This window comes from Drosophila albomicans, chromosome 2R (assembly GCF_009650485.2).
Source record: "Drosophila albomicans strain 15112-1751.03 chromosome 2R, ASM965048v2, whole genome shotgun sequence".
Classification (NCBI taxonomy): domain Eukaryota; kingdom Metazoa; phylum Arthropoda; class Insecta; order Diptera; family Drosophilidae; genus Drosophila; species Drosophila albomicans.
Genome location: NC_047631.2, coordinates 580,690 through 603,701, shown reverse-complemented (window position 1 = coordinate 603,701; position 23,012 = coordinate 580,690). Strand labels below are relative to the sequence as shown.

The 23,012-nt window shown below is 36.6% G+C and overlaps 2 protein-coding genes across 10 annotated transcripts in view; one reads left to right on the top strand and one right to left on the bottom strand.

Moving 5' to 3' along the window:
* The window catches only part of LOC117573149 (cholesterol 7-desaturase nvd), a 40,385-nt gene extending 19,244 nt beyond the window's left edge, over positions 1–21,141 (top strand). Inside the window, exons 1-7 of one of the 9 annotated variants that reach the window (XM_052007678.1) lie at positions 9,033–9,086; positions 9,352–9,434; positions 15,445–15,838; positions 15,908–16,214; positions 20,493–20,598; positions 20,661–20,834; positions 20,890–21,141. In XM_052007678.1, coding sequence (XP_051863638.1) covers positions 9,059–9,086; positions 9,352–9,434; positions 15,445–15,838; positions 15,908–16,214; positions 20,493–20,598; positions 20,661–20,834; positions 20,890–21,048 — 1,251 coding nt within the window. In that variant the 5' untranslated portion in view covers positions 9,033–9,058 and the 3' untranslated portion in view covers positions 21,049–21,141. The other 8 variants (XR_007955399.1, XR_007955400.1, XM_052007677.1 and 5 more) reach the window with 8 other exon arrangements.
* LOC127566109 (uncharacterized) overlaps positions 1–23,012 on the bottom strand; it is a 117,789-nt gene that overhangs the window by 85,498 nt on the left and 9,279 nt on the right. The gene's annotated exons all lie outside the window — the stretch shown is intronic.

Genomic DNA, 23,012 nt, shown 5'->3' with positions numbered 1-23,012 from the left:
GGCGGCGACCCGCGTTCACGCAAGACTCAGTGGTGTAGCAAACCTGTCCGTCAAGGATCAGGAGAGGCTTGCCTGGGCCAACATGTGGATGCGTGAAAAGCAAATTAGCCTCTTTCCAAAAGACACTAAAGTGCAGACCGGTTCTACCGGCCCTGCCAACAAGAAGGTCGAGTCGAGCAAGCAAGCGCCAACGGTCCGCTGACAGTCCCAAGCAACGAGCCCCAGTGAGCAAGAGGCTGCGAGCACCTGGCTCCACCCAAACGGACTCGAACAGAACGAGACAGAGAGCAACGGTTGCTGAAACTGCCAGGCGGCATCTCGCCGTTGCTTTCATAGATAGAAGGGACCCTAACGGGAAAAAGTCTGCAGAGCGGTGGCGGTTGACCCATAGTAAGCTGGTCGACGCACTGTTTGTCAGGATGGAGAATGTCCCAGACAGTCCAATGCCTACTTTCGGAGGCACTGGCTGGATGAATGATGTCAAGATCCTGACATGCAAGGACGACCCAACATTGCAGTGGCTGCAAGCGACCGTACCCAAACTGGACGGACTGTGGGAGGGGGCCAAGCTGGACGTGGTGGACAGGAATAATATTTCGCCGAAGGCGAAAGTCCTTTTCCCCATATTTGTGCAGGGCGAGCGGGCGCTTCAGCTGCTTAAAAAGCAGAACCTGGCCATTCCGACGAGTGATTTGTCCGTGCTGAAGGTTGATGAACCTTTACCCAGTGGTGGGCAGCACGTGATCATTCAGATCAATAAGGAGGCCGAGGATCTGCTATAGAAGCGCAATGGGAAGATGGCGTGGGGCTTAAGGAGCGTGTACTTTCGCCTCAAAAAACGTCATCCCAACGACCAGGACACACACACGCTGTGGTCAGGGGAGGTTGAGGCGGATCTCGGTCTTGAGAGCATGACCGACGCCACCCAGCACCTCAGCTTGACTGACGAGGACGGAGGAGGTGGGGGAGGAACTGTCCATGCAGACAGGGGTGAGTCAGTTCTTGATTTTATCCTAAACTATAAGCTTAGACTAGCCAACAGAGGTGAGGTATCTACCTATGTAGGCCCCACCTTTTGTAATGTGCTGGACTTAACTATTGCGACTGAGTGTACCAATGTAGAAGAGTGGAGGGCCCTGGATAGACCCTCCTTCTCTGATCAATGGTAAAATGGATGTACTTAGTTTACCATTCCATTAAACAGGGAACGTGTGGCTCAGCCGTTCAGAAATCCCCTTAATACGAACTGGGCGAAATTCTCTAGCCTTGTTTCCAAGTCTCTTGGTCCGCCGTGTAACATCAACTCGGTACAGGACCTAGAAACTACTGTCAATGTCCCCTTAGCAGGACTACTTTCCGCGTTTCGCCAATCCTGTAGGCTCTCAAGACCGACGAGAAGATCGAAGCCACCCTGGTGGAACCCAGATCTCTCATCGCTACGTGGGGAGCTTACTAGCATGTTTCAACTTGCTAAGAAGACGGACAACGAATATGTTTGGGAAGAGTACAGGTCTCTCCTGAAGTCCTACAAGAAAATGATCCGATCATCTAAAAGGTCTTCATGGAGAACCTTTTGCTCAGACCTGGACAATATTAAGGACACCTCCAGACTGAGGAAGCTGCTGTCCAAGCAGGCTTCCAGTCCTAGTCTGCTCAAGTCGGGCGATGGAGTGTGGACGGAGAGCAGCGCTGGAACTCTTGAAGCAATGCTCTCATTCGTTTCCCGGGATACATTGGAATAGAGAACAGTGACTGGCAGCTCTTACCTAGTCTCCCAGTTATGAGACCCCCTGCCGGTCTAATTACAGATAACAAAATAATTTGGGCTGTCGACTCCTTTGCGAAGGTCAGGTCGCCCGGTCTCGATGGACTTTCGCCAGCAATGCTGCAAGTCAGCAAGCCCACGATTGTTCCGTGGCTATCGGGAATCTATTCGGCGTGCCTCGCATGGGGTCATATCCCCACTCTTTGGAGGACCTCGAAAGTAATTTTCCTGCCCAAGGCGGGCAAATGCAGTCATGTGGTTCTAAATGACTTCCGACCTATCAGCCTAACCTCTTTCCTGCTAAAAACATTGGAAAAGCTACTTGATTTGCACATCAGAAGCAACTCAACTCAACTCAATGTTGTCCCCAAATCAGCATGCGTACACAAAGGGCAAGTCCATTGAGACAGCTCTCCATGCTCTAGTAGCCTCCATCGAAAAAGCAGACCACTATAAAGAATATGCCTTGGGTGCATTTCTTGACATTTCAGGCGCCTTCAATAACGTCACCACTGACGCTATTATGAAGGTCCTTACCTCAGTTAACACGGAACCAGCGATCCACAGGTGGGTCAACCGCCTTCTTTGTGACAGGCGGGTGGTGGCTTCGTGGGGTGATGCGGCCATTCCAAAGGAAGTGCGAGATGGCACTTCCCAGGGTGGGGTTCTCTCGCCTCTCCTTTGGAATTTGGTCATAAATAGACTACTTCAAAAATTCATTAGACGGGCCCCCAAGGTTATTGCCTATGCGGATAACGTAAGCATTGTGATAACTGGGAATTCCCAACCACCCTCAGTTCTGTAATGGAACTTACTTTACGGGAAGTTAAAGCATGGGCCGAATCAGCCGGGCTCACTAAACGGACCTTATCCTCTTCACGAAGAGCTATAAGGTACCTGCATGGTCCCCCCAAAAAAAGGCTGCACTATGCTAAAGCCGAGCCAGGCAGTGAAATACCTAGGTGTGGTCCTGGACAGCAAACTGTCATGGAAGCTTAACGTGTTAGAAAGGGTGAAGAAGGCCACCGGAGCCTTGTAAATGGCGAAAAGATGCTTAGCTGCACTTGTGGCTTCTCTCGTAATCTTATGCGGTGGATATACATCTCTGTTGTTCGCCCTATCCTCACCTATTGTATTCTAGTATGGTGGCAGGCTACCTACCCATCATGAAAAGGACACAGCGTCAAGCGCTACTGTGAATCGCGGGCGCATCATCCCACGTAGCCACCATATATCATATATTTTTTTGTTTTGTTAAGGAGTTGATCTCGCATTTTTGTTTCTTTTTTTTCTACTGAAATGTTATATTAATTTGGATCTCTTATCTTCCTAGTTGTAGTTATAGGATTAAGCACAAAATATATCAAATATACATAGATTCGAATTTGTTAAAATTTAAATTCTTATAAAAATCTGCAAAAAAAAAAGCGACACTATCGATTGTATGGAATTTTCGTTTCCAAATCGTTGAAAATATTGAATGGCACCACCATCGATAGTTTCCCAGCTCTAGTCTTGGCACTGGTCGAGGTGTCATGCAGGTGGATTTGCATGCTGCATTATGCAGAAGTCCAGGGCAGTCGTCCGGGCAGATGTCAGGTTTTCTCGGCAACGGCTTTGAGGTTGGAGGTTTAGTTAGTTTTACTTTGATTATTACATGAATGTTAGCTAAGTGATTTGCGGTATTTGGGTTTCTCTTTACGAGAATTGTTTTCAAATACAGTAGAATCCGGTTATAGCGACTTTCAAGGGACCGACTATTTTACGTCGTTATATCCGGAAGACGTTCTAACCGAAAGGAGCAAATCAAATTTTGTTTTTTTGTGGTTGCCATGTTCGTAATAGGTTTTAAGATAAAATAAATTAATTTTTTAATCAAAACAAAAAAATTAATAAATTTAATTCAATAGCATGGCTTTTCCATAACATATTCCTTCCATATAATTACATATTCCTTAGCATAAGCTAAGGCGGCGACTGCTAGAACTAATAGAAATTAGTGAGAATGTTAGAATCTTCGTGTCGCTGCTAGGCACACAACCAAGAGTGCCGATCACTGATAACTGCATATAGTACATTTCTAACAGCGTCGTTTGATACTTAAATTTGTCGGCATTATTTCGCTGTATTTTTTTTTCGTCGCAATATCCGGTTGAATTGTGAAAACTTTCGTCGGTATAAGCGGTTTGTCGCTAAAAGCGGAGACTTACTATAATAAGTTTGTATGGGGACCACCCAAGCCATCGAGTTTTCGTCGCAATAACCGGACGAACACTATAAGCGGAGTCGTTATGACCGGATTCTACTGTAATTAAGAACGAACTGCAACTTTTGTGCAGTTGCACACGCAGATGTCGGCATTTTAGTGTATATTTGTCAGTTATATGTGCTATTATTTTATTTACTATATTTTATTCTTTGCGCCACCGCGTCTACACATCACTCACACTCGACTTACTTAGACTTTTAATACCCGTAACCCATAGGGTAGAAGGAAGGGTAGAAGAACTTTGTGCCGGCAGGAAATGTATGTAACAGGTAGAAGGAGGCATCTCCGACCCTATACAGTATATATATTCTTGATCAGCATCAATAGCCGAGACGATCTAGCCATGTCCGTCTGTCCGCCCGTCCGTATGAACACTTAGATCTCAGAGACTATAAGAGATAGAGCTATAATTTTCGACAACATTTGCTGTGTTTGCACACAGATCAAGTTTGTTTCAAATTTTTTGCCACGCCTACTCCCGCCCCTGCAAATTAAAAAATCGAATAACAAGCGTAATTTTAAAGCTAGAGAGTGTATACAGTAATAACAATAGTATTTATGATTTCTGAAAATTAGATTGCGATCAAATAAAAATTGTGGAATTTAAAGAAATACATTTGTATGGGCAAAAACGCCTACTTACTAGGGGTCTTAGTTGCTTTGGCCGACAATCTGGTATATTGTGCCGTCTATGGTATATTTTGAATGTGGTACTACATCGATATATTAAATACACCATTTGGCATATTTTTAGTATTTTTGTACTATTTTCGGTATATTTTCAAAATAATACCGTGATATTTTGCTTTTATTCAAAATGGGTTGCTGGTATCTCACAGTCGAGCACACTCGACTGTAGCTTTCTTACTTGTTTTTGTGTTGTGGCATATCCTTGTAGTCATATAATCAATCAATCTTCTCTTTCCTCTTCTTATGTTGCATCCAGCCCTGCGTTAATGCATTATTGTTGTTGTTGTCCTTCAGGTAACACACCATATTCACGGTCGCTGTGTAGAATAAGTCAAAAGACGTTTGATTTGCCTTGGACCAAGACGTCCAGTCTTGTTCATTTTTTATTTGAATTGTTCTTAAGTTAAGTACATTAGTGTTGATATTACATATGTAGCTAAGTCTGCGCTGTCCGGCAGTGAAGCAGTCGGTATTAGTCTATGTATTAAATTAATACTATTAATATTATATGTGAGTAGCGGCGAGACCGTTGCTACGTAAGGGAGAGCGCATCGTATCCACTTGGTGACAATGAGGTTGCCCTGCAGACATGCTAACTCTTCACTCTGGCTGTCCATAGCATGTGTGTTCAAAGTACTCTACACTTGAACTCTACTTAGGCCTAATTTTTTGTTTATATAATGAGAAAATGTTACAATGTATTTTTAATATTATTTATGCAAAACACTGTGTGCAGTTGACATCCGATCGATATGTAAACATACTATACTATATATTTTGTAGATCTTAAGGAACGCTTTATTTAATTTGGAAGCTGAAAATACTAAGGTTCTAAGCATTCTAACGGATGTGATAGCACAAAGACAGCTTTTTCATAGAAGTTAAAATCTAATGTTACCACCAAAACCCTTCAATAAAGTTGAAGACATTCAGAATTTTCCAAGGATTTAAATAAGTCATCAGAATTGTGTAAGCAACTGGTAAAACTAACTAAAACTGCTCTTTAATTTTCAATAAAGTAATGCAGTCGTTTTCTATTTTGAAATCCGCTGTCTGACCCCATTAAGTATAATTATTATATACATACATATATAATATTACTGATCGACGTCAACAACCAAATCGTACGTTGTTCCTCTGCCTTTCTGTCTGTCTTTCTCAGATCTCAGAGAATACAAGAGATAGATATATTTTTTCAACAACTCTTGTTATTTTTTTTAGAAAGATCAAGTTTGTTTCAAATTTTTGCCAAACTCACTCGCCGCAAATAAAAACAAGTAAGAAAGCTACAGTCGAGTGTACTCGACTGTGAGATACCCGCTACCCATTTTGAATAAAAGAAATATATTTTGCGGTATTTTCTGAAAATATACCGAATATGCTGCAAAAATACTAAAATATATCAAATGGTATCTTTGGTATATCGACATAGTACCGCATTCAAAATATACCATAGACGGCACAATATACCAGATTGTCAGCCAAAGCAACTAAGACCCCTAGTAAGTAGGCGTTTTTGCCCATACAGAAGTATTTCGTTAATAACTTCGACAATTTTTATCTGATCGCAACCAATCAGGAATCATAACTACTATAGTAGTTATTATATATATCAAAATTTGCAACTCTAGCTTTAAAATTACGCTTGTTATTCGATTTTTTTTGATTTGAGGGGCGGAAGTGGGCGTGGCAAAAATTTGAAACTAACTTGATCTGCGTGCAAACATAACAAATGATGTCGAAAAAAATTATAGCTCTATCTCTTATAGTCTCTGAGATCCAGTGTTTCATACGGACAGACACACAGACGGACAGACGGACATGGCTATATCGTCTCGGCTGTTGACGCTGATCAAGAATATATATACTTTATAGGGTCGGAAATGCCTCCTTCTACCTGTAACATACATTTCCTGCCGGCACAAAGTTATAATAACCTTCTACCCTATGGGTAGCGGGTATAAATATTGAATAACAGGCGTAATTTTCAAGTTTAAGTCGCAATTTTCTGTAGATACAATAATAACCACAGTATTTATGATTCCCATGTATGGGCAAAATGTCTACTGCAATCGGGTCTTACCTGCTTTGGCTGATGGCTGGTATGCTTAGTACTCTATGCTATATTTGGAATCATATATTAATATCCGAACATATTATGGTTAAAATATACCAAATTAATAGGTACATATATTTGTAGGCAGCGGGAATCCTCCCAAAATTGTGCGCACAATGGGAGGAAAATTTTCATGAATGAGACTGCCGCTAAATATTCGTGCCAGGGCACCAACACCAAAAAGTGTGTTATGAGCAATGAGAAGATATTGTTGTATTTACAATTTTTGACTTTTTTGTCCATCTTTTAACAAATGTATATTATATGTTCTTAAATTAATGTGTTTTTCTTTAAATTAAGAAAACAGAAAAAATAAGTAAAACAAAAAGAATTAAACGTTTATATATAATATATAGTAAGTATATTTAAATGTTTTTATATATTATATATTTTTCAAACTTATTACTTTTTTTCAGAAGATCTTACTTTTTAAATAAAATAAAAAAATAAATTCAACATTTTATTGATAATAAGTGTCTGAAAAGATCTTTTTCGGGATGATATAAGTGCCAATAAAGGTTTCTTTTGTGTGCCTATTCCGAGCATTTTCCAATTGTTTTATTGGGAGGGTAAAAGCATAAGCGCATACATTGCTTATAGTAGAGTTAATATCAACTTTAAGAATAATACTGATTTGCTTTTATTGAATGGATTATTTTAGTATAGCTCGGTGCATTAATTTGGTATATTTTAAGAATATAACTGATTTGCTTTTATTGAATATGGGTACCGCCTATAGTTTATTTTAGTATAGCTCGGTGCAATAATTTGGTATATTTTATACCAAATTTTTACACTCGCTACCAGTATAGAAAGGAATACATATCTTGATCAGTCCGTAAATACAACTAGATATCTGGAACTAAAAGAGATAGAGTTCTAATTTTCTTTCGACAGCACTAGTTATTTTTGCACGCTGATTATGTTTATTTTAGTTTTCTTGCAGCGCCCACATCCGAACAACTTGTCCGAAAAAATAAAAACAAATAGCAAGCGTAATGCGAAGAGTCGTAATTTTAAGTACAAACAACACTTATCATTCACAACATTATTTATCATTACTGAAAATTTGGATGCGGTCAGATAAAAATCTTAGAATTTATTTAAGAAATTATGTAATACATATGGCGAAAACGGCTGCTGCAGTTTGGTCTTTGTTGCCTTAGTTTTATAATTTAATTGCGCCAAAGTGCGACACAAAAATGTTCGCCAACATACATTCCCGCTCCACAGTGGGCGATTTGGTCTCGCTAGCGGCATTTAATTAATAACTTCTAAACTAAAATAGATGTCTTCAGTCGGTTTTGTTCACTGATTTGAGAAAAATCATAGAATTTTTTAAGTAAAAATTTTTTTTTTTAATTTTTTTTTTTAATTTTAAATTTTGTTGTACTTGTATTTTATTTGAACTCCAATTAACATATTTCATATATAAACTTTATCTAAAAATGATGGGATGGTGGGAAAAATGGGATGACTTCTGAGTGTCATACTAAAAAAAGATCCCTTTTTGGTACTAACACTGTGCATAAAAAGTACCATAGTTTGAAGGCTACCAGGTAATAGCAGTTGATATTACACATTTTGGACGCCACTGACTCACACTTTCGGCTAATAAAAGAGTTAGACTGAATCCAGTGGAATCAGGTAAGTTCTACTCCACGAAAGACAGGTGTACGCTAATCCGGGCTAGTTGTTAATACACTGAATTACCACTACGTTTTATGAGCTACACATTTATAGACCGGTCACAAACATTGATTTTTTTGAGAATACATACCTTGAATATAATAAAAAACCAAACTTCTAACAAATTCACTAAAAATTGTAAATTTCCGAGGAACTCAAATTCAATGCGCGCAAAGAGAAAAAATTGTGTAAAGCTCTTTGCAAAATCATATGGTGTGTTTGACCGTTCACAGCTGATGATCAGCTGATCGTAGAGCTTTTAAAAAGCTTTTAAAAATCTAATCAAAGCATCTGCTATCGATATGTGAAATATTTGAAATTTTGAATTAAATGCCGCTAGCGAGACCAAATCGCCCACTGTGCGCTCCTGTCTTTTACTCAAGCGCTAATAGAATAAGGCATCGGAAGGTTTTACTCTTCACCAATCTCTCTTTATACATATATGTACATATGTACATACTTTTGGTATTTTTACGTGGAGATATTTTCTGAGTATATCTAGATCCAAGTACCCTTCAATCAATTAAATATGTACATACATTTAAACCTTGTAAAAAGTAATCGTCAAATACAAATTCAAATACATACATATTATACTTGCAAATAAATGTTTTAAATACGACATTCGTTACTGGTTTGCATTATTGCATATAGAGTCAACCAATCGTATAAAAACCAACACAATCAATCGAGAATTGACTTTAATAAATCCATATATGTACATATTGTGAGAGCCGGACTTTTATAGTATTCCGACCGAATTTTGTTGTGTAGTTAAATTTATAAATATGACGCATTTTCTTCATGATTCCTTTCTTTTAGTACTGTTTAAAGTGAATTCATTCATCAAAGATGATCAGTGGATGGTGATAAGTTTACAACATTACTTAAATTGTTTTCTAATAGTACTTAGCTTGATAATTTTATGTTACTGGATATTTTTTGTGCCTCTTAACTGGACAAAGGTAAGTTGAATTCAGTCAAAAAAATTTCCATAATAATAAAAAATTTTAAATAAAAAAAATCTACGATAACACGATTTATTTTCGGTTGCTATCGTACTATTCATTTTTATTAAAATTTTGTAACAAATGACAAATTCTTACAAATACCAATATGTATTTCAAATAAATTGAAAATGTTTAAGATTGTACACATACATACATATGTATGTACATGTATTTCTTCGATAAGCTTTAGTTGCTACGTTTTGATTTTTGAAATATTGTGTGCAAATAAATTTGTTTGTGATTGCTTGTCAACTGTACCTGGATTCTCCTTTTTTGTTTTGGAGAATTTCAGTTTCTGGATTTTCTGCTGCACGAAAATCAATTACTCCAATTAGATTAAATATGAATTGCTGGAGTTGGGTTTTACTAACATGTGGTTTGCAGTCAGCAAAAAAAAAAACACTGACCACAACAACATTTTTTAAGCATATTTTGGTTCAACAAACACAAATAATTCGATGTTTATACATATTATTATTGGATTTATATTGTATTAAACGAATCGCAAAATTTATATGCGCTGGTTTTGTACGTTATATGTACATACGCACTCACAGATTAGAGTAAATGTCCATCTGCATTGCAAAATCAAAAGCAAATCTCAAGAACAACTATGTTTGCATTTGATTGCATGATAGTAGTGTTAAAGTACATAATTGTTTGCTGATCTTATACCAGGAAGAAGAAGTCAATAGCAACTCCAAAAAACGCCAGTGCACTATGGTCCAAAAGCCCAAATTTTTGGCATAAACGATTTTTTATACCCGCTATCCATAGGATAGAAGGGTATTATAACTTTGTGCCGGCAGGAAATGTATGTAACAGGTAGAAGGAGGCATCTCCGACCCTATAAAGTATATATATTCTTGATCAGCGTCAACAGCCGAGACGATATAGCCATGTCCGTCTGTCCGTCTGTGTGTCTGTCCGTATGAACACCTAGATCTCAGAGACTATAAGAGATAGAGCTATAATTCGATAGCATTTGTTATGTTTGCACGCAGATCAGGTTTGTTTCAAATTTTTGCCACGCCCACTTCCGCCCCCGCAAATCAAAAAAATCGAATAACAAGCGCAATTTTAAAGCTAGAGTTGTGAATTTTGGTATATATTATAATTACTATAGTAGTTATGATTTCTGAAAATTTAGTTGCGATCAGATAAAAATTGTGGAAGTTATTAAAGAAATACTTTTGTATGGGCAAAAACGCCTACTTTTAGTTGTTTTGGGCGACAATCTGGTACATTGTGCCGTCTGTGGTATATTTTGAATGGTGTCTTGTATCGATATACCAAACATATCATTTGGTATATTTTTAGTATTTTTTTTAGTATTTTCGGTATATTTTGAAAATAATACCGCAATATTTGGCCCTTATTTAAAAATGGGTAGCGGGTATCTCACAGGCGAGCACACTCGACTGTAACTTTCTTACTTGTTTTTTTTGTGAAATAATGTTTAATTTTTTTTGATTTGATTAGATTTTTTGGGGAATACCCCTAATTTTTTGCGCGCTTTTAAAGTCAGCTGTTCAGTGTCGTTTTGTTTTAGACAAAAAACCCGCGAAAATTTTGACGACTTGCAGCTCGTAAATCAATTGAACAAAATACTAAAAGTTAAAAGTGTGTAAATGGAAAATAAAGGTCAAGGTATGTAAATTAATAGTTACTAAACGTTTTTCTATATTTCTAAATGTTTGTGTTGTTTTGTCTAATGTGTTGCAAATGTGTTGTTCTAGCTTATTCTAACAAAAGTACATGTGTTCTGTGAAGCTTTTCTTTTAAGTGCCTCCAAGTGCCTTAAAGGTAAAAACGTAATATTTTTAACAAATCTCTATAGAATCCATTTTTAGTAATGGTTTTTGCCCGTTTTTGCCCCTTTTTGAAATAACAATACATGTTCCAGGTGTTTATGAGTTTTCTCATGCAGCGCTGCTCAAAGTATTTCTTTAATAACTTTGACAATTTTTTATCTGATCGCATCCAAATTGTCAGAAATCATAACTACCATAGTAATTATTGTATATGCCTAAATTCGCAACTAGCTTTAAAATTACGCTTTTTATTCGATTTTTTGATTTGAGGGGGCGGAAGTGGGCGTGGCAAAAATTTTAAACAAACTTGATCTGCGTGCAAACGTTTGTTACGTTTGCTGCCGAAAAAAAAATTTTAGCTCTATCTCTTGTAGTCTCTGAGATCCAGTGTTTCATATGGACGGTTATATGGGGGCGTGGGGAAGGCGTGGTCAAATTGACACAAAATTTTTGTTCGAAATTATATCTTTCTCTCTCCCAGATATTTGTGCAAATTTTTAGAATCTTATGTCCATTTTTAGAGTTTATGCCAAAAATATGGGCTTTTAGACCATAGTGCAGTGCAAAAATTTTGGAGGCGTTTTTCGTTCCGCAGTTCCCAGCACAAACAAATTTTAAAGCACATCGAATCACCAATACTGGAATGTATGTGGATATCAAATCAGCAGTTCCAGTGAAAAAATCGACAACCTATTATTCCGCACTCATATCGGCAAAGAGAAGATAAGCATCAATAAAGATAATTGAAATAAATAAATAAGAAGAAAGCATCTGAGGCATTTATTGTGGAGTGTCAAGACTATCAGGGGTATCAATGAAATCCACTAGTGATTTGGGAAATCACAGAACCACAGAAATTCAGAGCCCAGAAAAAATCCTTGTGAGTTGTAGAAGCTGCCTTTATGCATATTTAAAAATCTCTTTTTTTGTTGTTCATTATTAATTATTATTCCATTTGGACTAAAAAAACGAGTCATCGGTCTCTCAGCGTGCAATTGTTCGTGTTTTTGGTAACTTAGCAAATTCCTATGCAGCAGATGGAGTACACTGATGATGTGTTAGTTGTTGCAAATAAGGGAGGAGGCATTTGACAGATTGAAAAATATGTTAAATGTTTTGTCAATTTTTTTTCTCTTAATGTAGAAAAGTGTGACTTTCTGCGCACAGGGGTTTTTTTTGTAGAAGACGGAGAGTTAAATCCAAATTCTCGAAGCCTTGTCCGTTTTATCCAAGCCTAACACTTCAAAACAATTGAGGCTTGGATCATATTTAAGATATTTGGGTTTTCCCGAGCAAATGAAAACAATTTATCAATTGGTTTCAAAACTAAAAAAGTGTGTTTGGAAGAAGGAACACGAGCCAATTCGTCGATAGATAACTCGTATACTCATAAGTGAACTGGTACTAACCCTGTTCGATCCTCAATACCCAATTGAATTGCATACATATACAAGCGCCAAGCGCCAAGCGGTGCCAGCTTTTACATAGAATAGATGGTAAACGTAGAGTAGTAGCATATTTTAGCAAATGCACATTGCCTTTAGAATCAAAATATTACTCATACCAATTAAAAACTTTAGCGTATATAATCTCAGTGGAAGAAAATTTGTGGTACACACAAATTGTAATTAGGTACTATAGTTGGCATATATGCAGTCATTTGATTGAAAATCAGAACAGCAACGCGATGAGAGTTTGATAGCAATTATTTCAGGGTTGAATAGGTTGCTCTATCGCATGATTCAGAGAAATGGCAAAACCAAGTGTTTACCTATAGTACCAAGCACATTTAGGTTGTTCGTAATTAACCATGGGCATGAGGCAATAAGGCACTTGGGCTGGCAGAAAACTCTAGACAAAGTTTAAAGACAATATTGGTATGAAAATATAAAGGAAATTTTTAAAATTGTATGACTTGTAAAATGTATAAGCCACTGTCAGGCAATATGCTAATGGAATTGCATACAATACCTAAGATAGAGATATCATAGCACACATTTTACATTGATATTAGTGGCAAACTAAGTTAAAGGAATGGTATAAAGTAGTATGTCATAGTATAAATAGATGCCTTCACAAGTTTGTTTATTTATAGCAACTTTTAATTTAGGTATTAGACATATCACTTTTTGAGTACCGATTCGAGTTATTGCATATCAGGGAAGAAGTTTTGCAAATAGCGAATTTCAAAAGATTTGTAAGACAAATAGAATTGATTTTGACTTAATAGCGACAGGTGCCTGTCAAGCTATCGGTCAAGTTGAGCGTGTTATGAGCACGTGGAAGAGTTTGTTGACAGCAGTGGAAACAAGTGAGCGTTCATGACAGGGAAGCTTTACAAGAGGTTCAGTTGGTCCTGACTTGCACAACTAACCGAGTGGCAAAGTTCAGCGCACTAAAGCTATTGATAGCTACAGAAGGAAGGCCACTTGGCTATAAATAATGAAAATCAAGTCAATTCTAGAAATGCAGAATAAAAATCGAATGAAAATTTTGTTAAGAGTGCTCAATATAAAAAGGAAAGAGTTCATCAGCAATGGGCTCAAATAGTATAAAATGATCAGCATGAATTAGATCCTAAGCTCGAGGGCCCATTTGTCGTGCTTAAGTTGTTAGATGGTGCCCGTTATTTCTTAAGGTCCTTAAATAGTAAAAAAAACATGCAAATATCCGGCCAAAATACAATCTCTATCACTTAAGAGAAGTGCAGGAATCATCATACACAGGGGGTAGTGACAAGTAGCAAAATTAATATATGTATATATTACAAAAAAACTAAAATATACCAAAAGCTATTTTGGGTATATTAATACAGTACTACATTCAAAATATACTATGAATTGCAAAATATACCAGATTGTCAGCAAAAGCAACTAATATCTCTAGTAAGTAGTTTTTGCCCACATAAAAATATTTCTTTAATAACTTCCAAAATTTACATACTAACATATGTTGACCATTACTCATAAACATAACATAACATGTGCAATCACAACAGCGTTTTGTTTTAAATGTATGCTTACTTGTTGATATGTATGCTTATTTATTATGAAAATTCGAATTCGTTTGGGTTTAAGTAAGTTAATAAATCAACGCATAATATAGATTAAACTTCAATCGCCACTAGCTACGCAAACGTTGAATATATTGGCCGATGTTAACTAATAAATTATTATTTTTTTATACCCGCTACCCATAGGGTAGAAGGGTATTATAACTTTGTGCCGGCAGAAAATGTATGTAACAGGTAGAAGGAGACATCTCCGACCCTACAAAGTATATATATTCTTGATCAGCGTCAACAACCGAGACGATCTAGCCATGTCCGTCTGTGTGTCTGTCCGTCCGTCCGTATGAACACCTAGATCTCAGAGACTATAAGAGATAGAGCTATAATTTTTTTTTTCGACAGCATTTGTTATGTTTGCACGCAGATCAAGTTTGTTTCAAATTTTTGCCACGCCCACTTCCGCCCCCGCAAATCAAAAAAATCGAATAACAAGCGTAATTTAAAAGCTAGAGTTGCGAATTTTGGTATATACAATAATAACTATAGTAGTTATGATTCCTGAGAACTTGGTTGCGATCAGATAAAAATTTTTGGAAGTTATTAAAGAAATACTTTTGTATGGGCAAACCGCCTACTTACTAGGGGTCTGAGTTGCTTTGGGTGACAATCTGGTATAATGTGCCGTCTAAGGTATATTTTGAGTGCGGTACTACACCGATATACCACATATACCATTTGGTATATTTTTGTTTTTTTAGTATTTTCGGTATATTTTGAAAATAATACCGCAATATTTTGCCTTTATTAAAAATGGGTAGCGGGTATCTCACAGTCGAGCACACTCGACTGTAGCTTTCTTACTTGTTTTTTATTTTATTTATATGCCAAATGGGGCTTACTTAAGTAACGTACAGTAAGCGCATATGTTTTGTATATATAGTATGTCACAAAATGTTTTTGCGATTAAATGTTAGTGTTTTTACTCATACATATGTATTTCACTATATTTGAAATAGATTCCTCTGAAAAAATCATTAAAGTAGTTAACTTGCATCACTTCTTTACTAAATCTTTTTTCAAGCATTTAGATAGAATTCCTGATTGTCAAATTTTAAAAACTGAAAAAAACATCAGAAATATTAACAAAAAAATGGCGATAAACCGACTCAAAAATAATCGATCAGCTAAAACTAAGGATCTGCCACCTCCCTATCCCAATGGATGGTATGGAGTTCTGGAATCTTCTATGCTTAGTGCCGGAAAATCAATGTATATTTCATGTTTGGGGCAGCATTTCGCAGTCTACCGAACACAAGCGCATAAAGTTTACGTTCTTGATACTTATTGCCCGCATTTGGGAGCTAATATGGGTCTTAGCGGTCGAGTTGTTGGGGATAACATCGAGTGCCCTTTTCATAAATGGAGTTTTAGAGGTATCGATGGAAGATGCACAAATATTCCTTACAGTTCGTGTGGTATGTGCTGCATTTTCAAAATACATTTTCATTATTTTTCAATATATACATATGTTCTCCACATTTTAGTTCCTTCAGCTATTAAAGTAAAGAAATGGATATCCACAGAAGTTAATGATCATATATTTATTTGGTATAATGTGGAAGATTTGGAACAGCCATGGACTATTCCAATTTCTGATGAACTTCAAACGAAACAATTTGTTTATCAAGGTCGCAATGAATTTTATGTAAACTGTCACATTCAAGAAATACCAGAGAATGGTGCTGATTTGGCTCATTTTGCAGCAATACATAAAAAAAGCTTTATGTCTGGATGTATTGATGCTAAAGAAAATTTCTTAACTAATTTTGCGCGTCATGATTGGAAAGCAAGGTACGTAAAAATAATAATTGATAATAATCATTTCTTCAACTTTTATAAATTCATATCTCCTTGAACAAAAGTCACTCTAGCCAGAATTATATATAAGTTTATTTATTTACTAAATTAATTGATAAAAAATCAGTTATAATAAATTGGCCGGTTATCGGGAAAAAAGTTATTTAATAGCATCAAAAGCTGTTTACCAATTTCTGGCAACCCTTCGTGAGTATTGCAGTATTTAAGTGCAATCAGGATTCTAACGCGATGTCACATGACAAAAGTATAATATTTTTTAGGTCAATATAAAAGAAAAAATTCCACACAGTTTTTTTTAGCACCTTCATCAATTTCACTTTGAAAATCTGACAGCGTTGACCTTGACTCATCTTCATCGAATAAATGACAGCACTTAAGCGCAAAAGTTGATTGAATCATTCGGGTCAAAATTTGTCTGTTGAATGAGCTGTGGTACCGCGTAATGAAATTGACTAGTTTGGATTCATATTTCGAATATGGCTGAAAGTTGGATCTGAAGCAGTGGTTCTCCGTGGGAAATACCTGCATGGCGATAATTAGTTGGAGCTGCTCTCGACTGAGCTTGAAGTGAGCAGTTTCCGACACCCATTCATGAAACGGAACACGTAAATACAAGTACGCAGTTCTCTGTGGAGGTCCCAGAACTTGCTGCGGGTACTCCGTTGCACGTATTGCGCTGCTCAGGTATAGTCTGCGGAATTGGACACACTGAAATGGGCTATTGAAAGAGCTGAATAGAAAGCCAATGTGGTGTATGCAACCACACGAAATCAGCCGTCAGAACTGCACCCAAGCGAGGGATTGATAATAGCTAGACTGGAGCTATCCTAGTCTTTGTCATGAGGAGGTGAGTAGCAACGCACTGTGCTGTCTCGATACGTTTGTAGATCCCTGTTCCTTAATTCCACCGAGGCCGCGAATGTATATTATAGCAGCAAAATGTCACCAGTTTAAGGAAAAGAAAAGAAAGAAGTGCCCTGAATGAAGGATATCATTCAGGCTTTATCCGGCCTTCATCGAGTCTTTCACCCACGCGCAAGCAAGCGGATTTTGGCACACTCATTGAGACGGTGCCAGTGAGAATGTCTCTTACCCAAAGAGTGTCCGCGGAAGAATATCCGCATCGATGAGAATATTGATTTCACACCTTGTAAAAAAGTCTGCGGTACGATGAATGAAAGCAGATTCTCTGCGGAAGGACGAAGGTTGATGCCTCAATATGAAATCTCGGTTTTGTTGTAATACTAATAATTTTTGGTATTATTAATATTACTTTGGGCTAAATAAGTCTTATGAGAACTCGATATCCTAAAATAATATGTAAGAAATCGACAATCGTGTGTGCTCGACTGCGAGATACCCCCTACGCATTTTCAATAAAAGTATAACAGTTTGGTATTATTCTTAAAAAAATATCACACTAACATACGAAAAATATTTTAATATACTGAATACACTCAAAATATACCATAGAGTGAAAATATCTAGTTTGTCAACCAAAGCATACAAAAATGTTAAATAAATTTAAAATATTTTGTCAGATCGTAATAAAATTTTACGAAGTGATAAATATTGTAGTTCTGATTATATTTATGCATGTAATAGTCAGAAGGAGGCATCTCTGAGCTTATAAAGTATATATATTCTTAATTACCGCCAAGAGCTGATACGATGTAGCCATGCCCGTCTGTCCGTATGAAAGACTGAATCTTAGAGATCATAAGCGATAGAGCAATATTTTTTGCCACGACAACTTTCACCCCCGGAAATCGACAAAAATCAAAGAACAAATATAGAGTGATTTTTAATACATACAATAGTAACAATGGTATTTAAGAATCCTGCAAATTTGATTGTTATAACATAAAAATTATAGAAGTTATTGAGTAAATACTTTTGTATGGGCAAAAACGCCTACTTACTAGGGATCATAGCTACTTTGGCTAAAAATTTGTTAATTTCACATTACATTTTACATGGTATATATGTTATCAACAGGTATTTATCTGTTTTCCAATATTTTATAGAACTTTCGACCTTTGTTTTGTTATAGCAACTGTTTTCAACAAAATTTGAACGTTTTATTTTCTATTTAACGTTGTTTTTAGCACCTTTGTTTTTCTCGTGGACGTGTGCATTTGAATAATGAGAAAGACATCTGTAGTATAAAAACTAAAGTTGAAAAAGGACAGACATATTATATATGCTGCGAAGCAGAAAAACAGTGAAGACCGAAGAAGTGCAAATCAAATCGTTGGAACTTGTGAGAAATAGTGCAGCAAACACAGAGAAGAAACAAGAAGGAAAGAAAGAACAATTGGAAGTTGCCAGCAATAGCACAAAGACAAAAAGTAAAATCGAACTGGCGAAAATGAAGCAGAAAATTGAACAAAATCAAGAGAATTTGCAACAAATAAACTTAAAAATACAAGCGGATGAGACAGACCGGCAAGAGCCAAAAGTGTCGGTAGAAGGTTTTTCCAAAGTTGTGCCAGATTTTGGTGGAGAGTTAGTGCCAGTGGAATATTGGCTTAATAACTTCGAGTTGAGCGAGAAACAAAAATACGTATATCGCGATCGAAACCGAGTTTGTCAGCAATTATGAAGGACTAAAAACCAAGTTGCTAAAGGAGTTCAAAAGAGAATACGAAAGTGCAGAGGTACAAAGCTGAATGAGAGGAAGAAACAAGATATTGAAAGTTTCCAAGAATATATATAGCAGATGAGAAAAGTTGCTGCATTGGGTAACGTCGAAACAAAGTCAATTATTCGCTATATAGTAAAGGACTTAAATATTCCCAATGAGTTTAAATATAACATGTACGGTTGCAAAACATTTAAGGAAGTAAAAGAAAAATACTGCGTTTATGAGTGTATAAAACAAGTTGAAAACTAAAACGACTATAAGAAAGAAAGAAAGCGTAATCAGAACGCTAAAAAACAATCTTGTTGGTTTAATTGTGCGTAAAGACTGCGTAGCAAAAACAAAGTGCTTCAAATGTCAAGAAGATGGGCATATCTCGTTAAATTGTCCGAACGCTATAAAAGCCGTTCAAGTTATTAAAGCGGATAGGCACCTAAAAATTATAAAACTAAACGAAGTTGAGGTATCATACCTCGTTGATAGAGGGGCCGATGTGTCTATTGTGAAATACTCCGTTTACAAATGCTTGCCTGAAGTGGGCTTAATAAATGTACATATATCCATTGGGCGAGCCGTAACTGTAGACGATGTTCAGTCTATTCAACAGCGTGTGCCGCAGAAGGCGCGTTAACAACTTCAAACGAGTCAATCAAGCATGAGCGAGGCCCAATTGAGTGAAGCGGCGTACTGCGAGAATCTACAGGTAGAGGCGCATAAGTGTGAGTAAAAATTGCAGCAAGACTTAGCCAAGTTGCAGCTGGAACAGCAACAACAGAGCAGCGACAACGAGGTGGCCATGAAGGAGCTGCAAGAGCGATTGGAGATCACAAACACCGCGCTGCAGCACAAGGAGCAGCACGCACGCAAAGATGCACAAAAGATCGCCGACTTGGAGACGCTAGTCGAGGCCATACGGGTGGTCAATGCTAATTTATGGGCCAAAAATGCGGAGCTTTCGACAGTGCTGGAAGTGTTACACACAGAGAAGAGCGAACGGTGCAAATATTTGATTTGTTCGATCAGAATTTGCGGGGCACTGCTGTCGAGGTAGCTGAGCAACTGCGTCTGCTGAATTGCAGGAAACTGTGCAATAAAAGCCGTATGACAGAAAGCGTAAACAAGATAATGGCTACAAAGAAGGTGACTTACGATAATTGCTGTGAAGCGAACACAATTCCTTGCTGGGAAGAAATTAGACAATAATTACCTTGGTCCATACGAGGTAATAAAAGTGAAACGCAATGGGCATTTTGAAATCAGAAAAGCTGCACAGACCGAGGGGCCCAATATTACTAACACAAGTTTTGACAATATGAAGCTGTGCAAGTACATACGTCGGGTACATCGTCTGTCGAATTACACTTTTTCGCTAGCGGTCATACTAAACCCCCCTCTGTGCGTTTTTTACAACAACCCGAAAGGTAAAATATATATAGTTATAAAAGAAAACGCGAGTGTTTTTCATTTCGGGAAAGATATTTTTAGGAAAATCTGCGCCAATCCATCACTAACAATTTAATGATATATACATTTATAATAAAGATCTTTAACTTTGCTTATTCTATAAATATTTGGTATTTTTATTTTATTTTATTTTTGCATTACAGTTGGAGTGCAACAGAAGATAAACATATTGCAGAAGTTAAACTGTGTCATTATATTGTCTTGTTCAACAAATTTAAATTTTTTAAAATAAATGTCACGGGAAAACAAGTAAATATATATTTTCGATCTGCCCATTTAACGAATTTTAATTTTTGTATGTCTGCTTCCAGCTCGGCCCGTCATATGTTCATCTCTTTCTTCACTCTCCCATTTTTGGAAGTTTTCAAATATTTCAGACCATAACACCCGTAGAGCCTTTGTTACAGAAAGTGGTTCACCGATTCTATGCTCCCCGTTTAATGGCACCTATCGTGAAGATCCTCATATGTGGCGAGAGCATAATGGTATGTTGATTTTTCGGCGCTGTTCAAAATATGAATCTTATTTATGTAATTTTAGTTTGAGCGAGACATGAATATATGGGACCATAAGATTTATCGTGGTAATCCTCAGCTGATCGTGGAAGATTCCTCTGTTAAAAAATTTCGAAAATGGTATTCTAATTTTTATTCAGTTAATAGTGATGGATTTAATATTTCCGAAACTCTTCAGTGGTAATGGAAGTGAATATTCTTGACGTTACATAGTTTGGTTTTTTATATCGATAAGAAGTAAATAAATTTAATTTCCAAATAAACAAATAACAATTGCGAACAAGTTCATTCCTTCGCAAGAAATTAATTTTAATGCATTAGATGCACACTACTTTTCGTAATTTCATCTGTATACTTAGTTAACTTTTAATTATGTTTTCTTCTAAATTTCCTTATCAAAAGTACTCCTAAACAGCAAACGTTGTACATATATGTATATGCAAATGTATATACAGCATCAGTACTCTCTCGCTTATTATGATGTTTTACTATCTTTAATATCACCGCACTTAGAGGCGGCAATGGCTAAGGGTTAGCGTCGCAAGCTATTAGCAGAAAAATAAATTATAAATTAAAATTAATTTTATCAATTGATGTATGCAACGTGTGAATTCGTTTGCTTTCATGCGCATTTAGAAACAATTCGAAAAAAGAAAGAAATACCAGTTTTATTATTTCAGCAGGCATCTTAGAAAAGCAATGTCATTATTATGCAACTACATCGATTTGTGACACCATATAATTTTCATTTTAGCATCGCTGACCTTCACTTTGAAAATTTCAATCGAAAAGCTGGCAGCCCTTACGCCACCTGTAACACCACGGAATGGAATTGAGCGGAAGCGTTTTCTGTTGCACCCCTGATTGATTCTAAACTTAAATATATTAAACTAGATAGCTGAATATAATTTTAAGAATACCCAAACCATTGAAGCCATTACGGGCAAAGGTATAGGCGATCCATATTTAAAAGATGGCAAAGGCGGTCGATCTCTTTTTGATTTCTATTTCATAGACTCTGGACCCTGACTTTCCAACAAAGTTAGTGTCAAGGGCGACATTCACATCGGAAATATCATTTAGTGCCTCGACTAGTGCAATTTCCTAATCTAACCCATCGCCATCACCGTCACTTGATTGATTCTCAAATCGTCAGTCAAATCCTACAATTTGAAACGTTTTCGAGTTGATTAAGACATTTGTTTGTAAAAGTTCCTGTAAAATATTTTCGATAAATAGTACGCCTAAAACGCTTTGCGACTTTGGGTGCTCTAACGAGTGACTGTCATGCATTCAAAAATTGAAAACTTGTTTTGACTAAGAATTAACGTACCTTTGATGAAAACAAGTTTAGTTTACTTAGCAACACCGAAAAATATTCGTTCTGTAGAGACAACTTTGAAAAATTTGATTGATATGATATCTCCCAAAACATTAAAATTGTCAAAAATATCTTTGAAAAAGTAATAAAAAGCGCGTCCTTTTAAAAATCCGTAATAGCGTGTTGAGCTAAATTAGCTACAAGCGAGTAAGGTCTCCAAAGTTCGAGAATATTTCTCTGTTTACTTTGAATTTCTAAATTTATAGATGGTGTAAGATAAATTTTAAATGCGAAATTCCAATAATTTTGTGCACTCAATTGAGTAAGCAATATTATTTTCAAGATACCATTGACATTGAACCATTTCAATCAAGAGAACTCATAAAAATACCGTGCATTATTCTGTTTGAAATTGAAGTACTAACGGCAGTACCTTTAAACGGTCTAGCAAGAGTTATTTTGCGCGATATATCATACGCTTGATAACTGCAGCTGCGTTCCAACAACCCAGTTCCAAATTATTAGCAATGACAACATGCATGCTGTCCGCTCTCTGGTGAAACCAAAAAGAGAAGCTGTCGATATATGTATGTACATATAATCAGTCTCGATGTAAGAATGCCCCATAACATATGGGTAATTCCATGACGGAATTTGTCCCGTGCGAGACTCTTTACATTGAAAATAACATAAACTGAAACAATTTTGAAAATAAGACAAGTTTATTTTTATAGCTCTAGATAACTTTAATTAGAGCTAAGAATGGTTTTGGTATTTTCTTTTTGTTTTTCTCTGTTGTGATAATTGCAAAAATTAACCAATTCGTA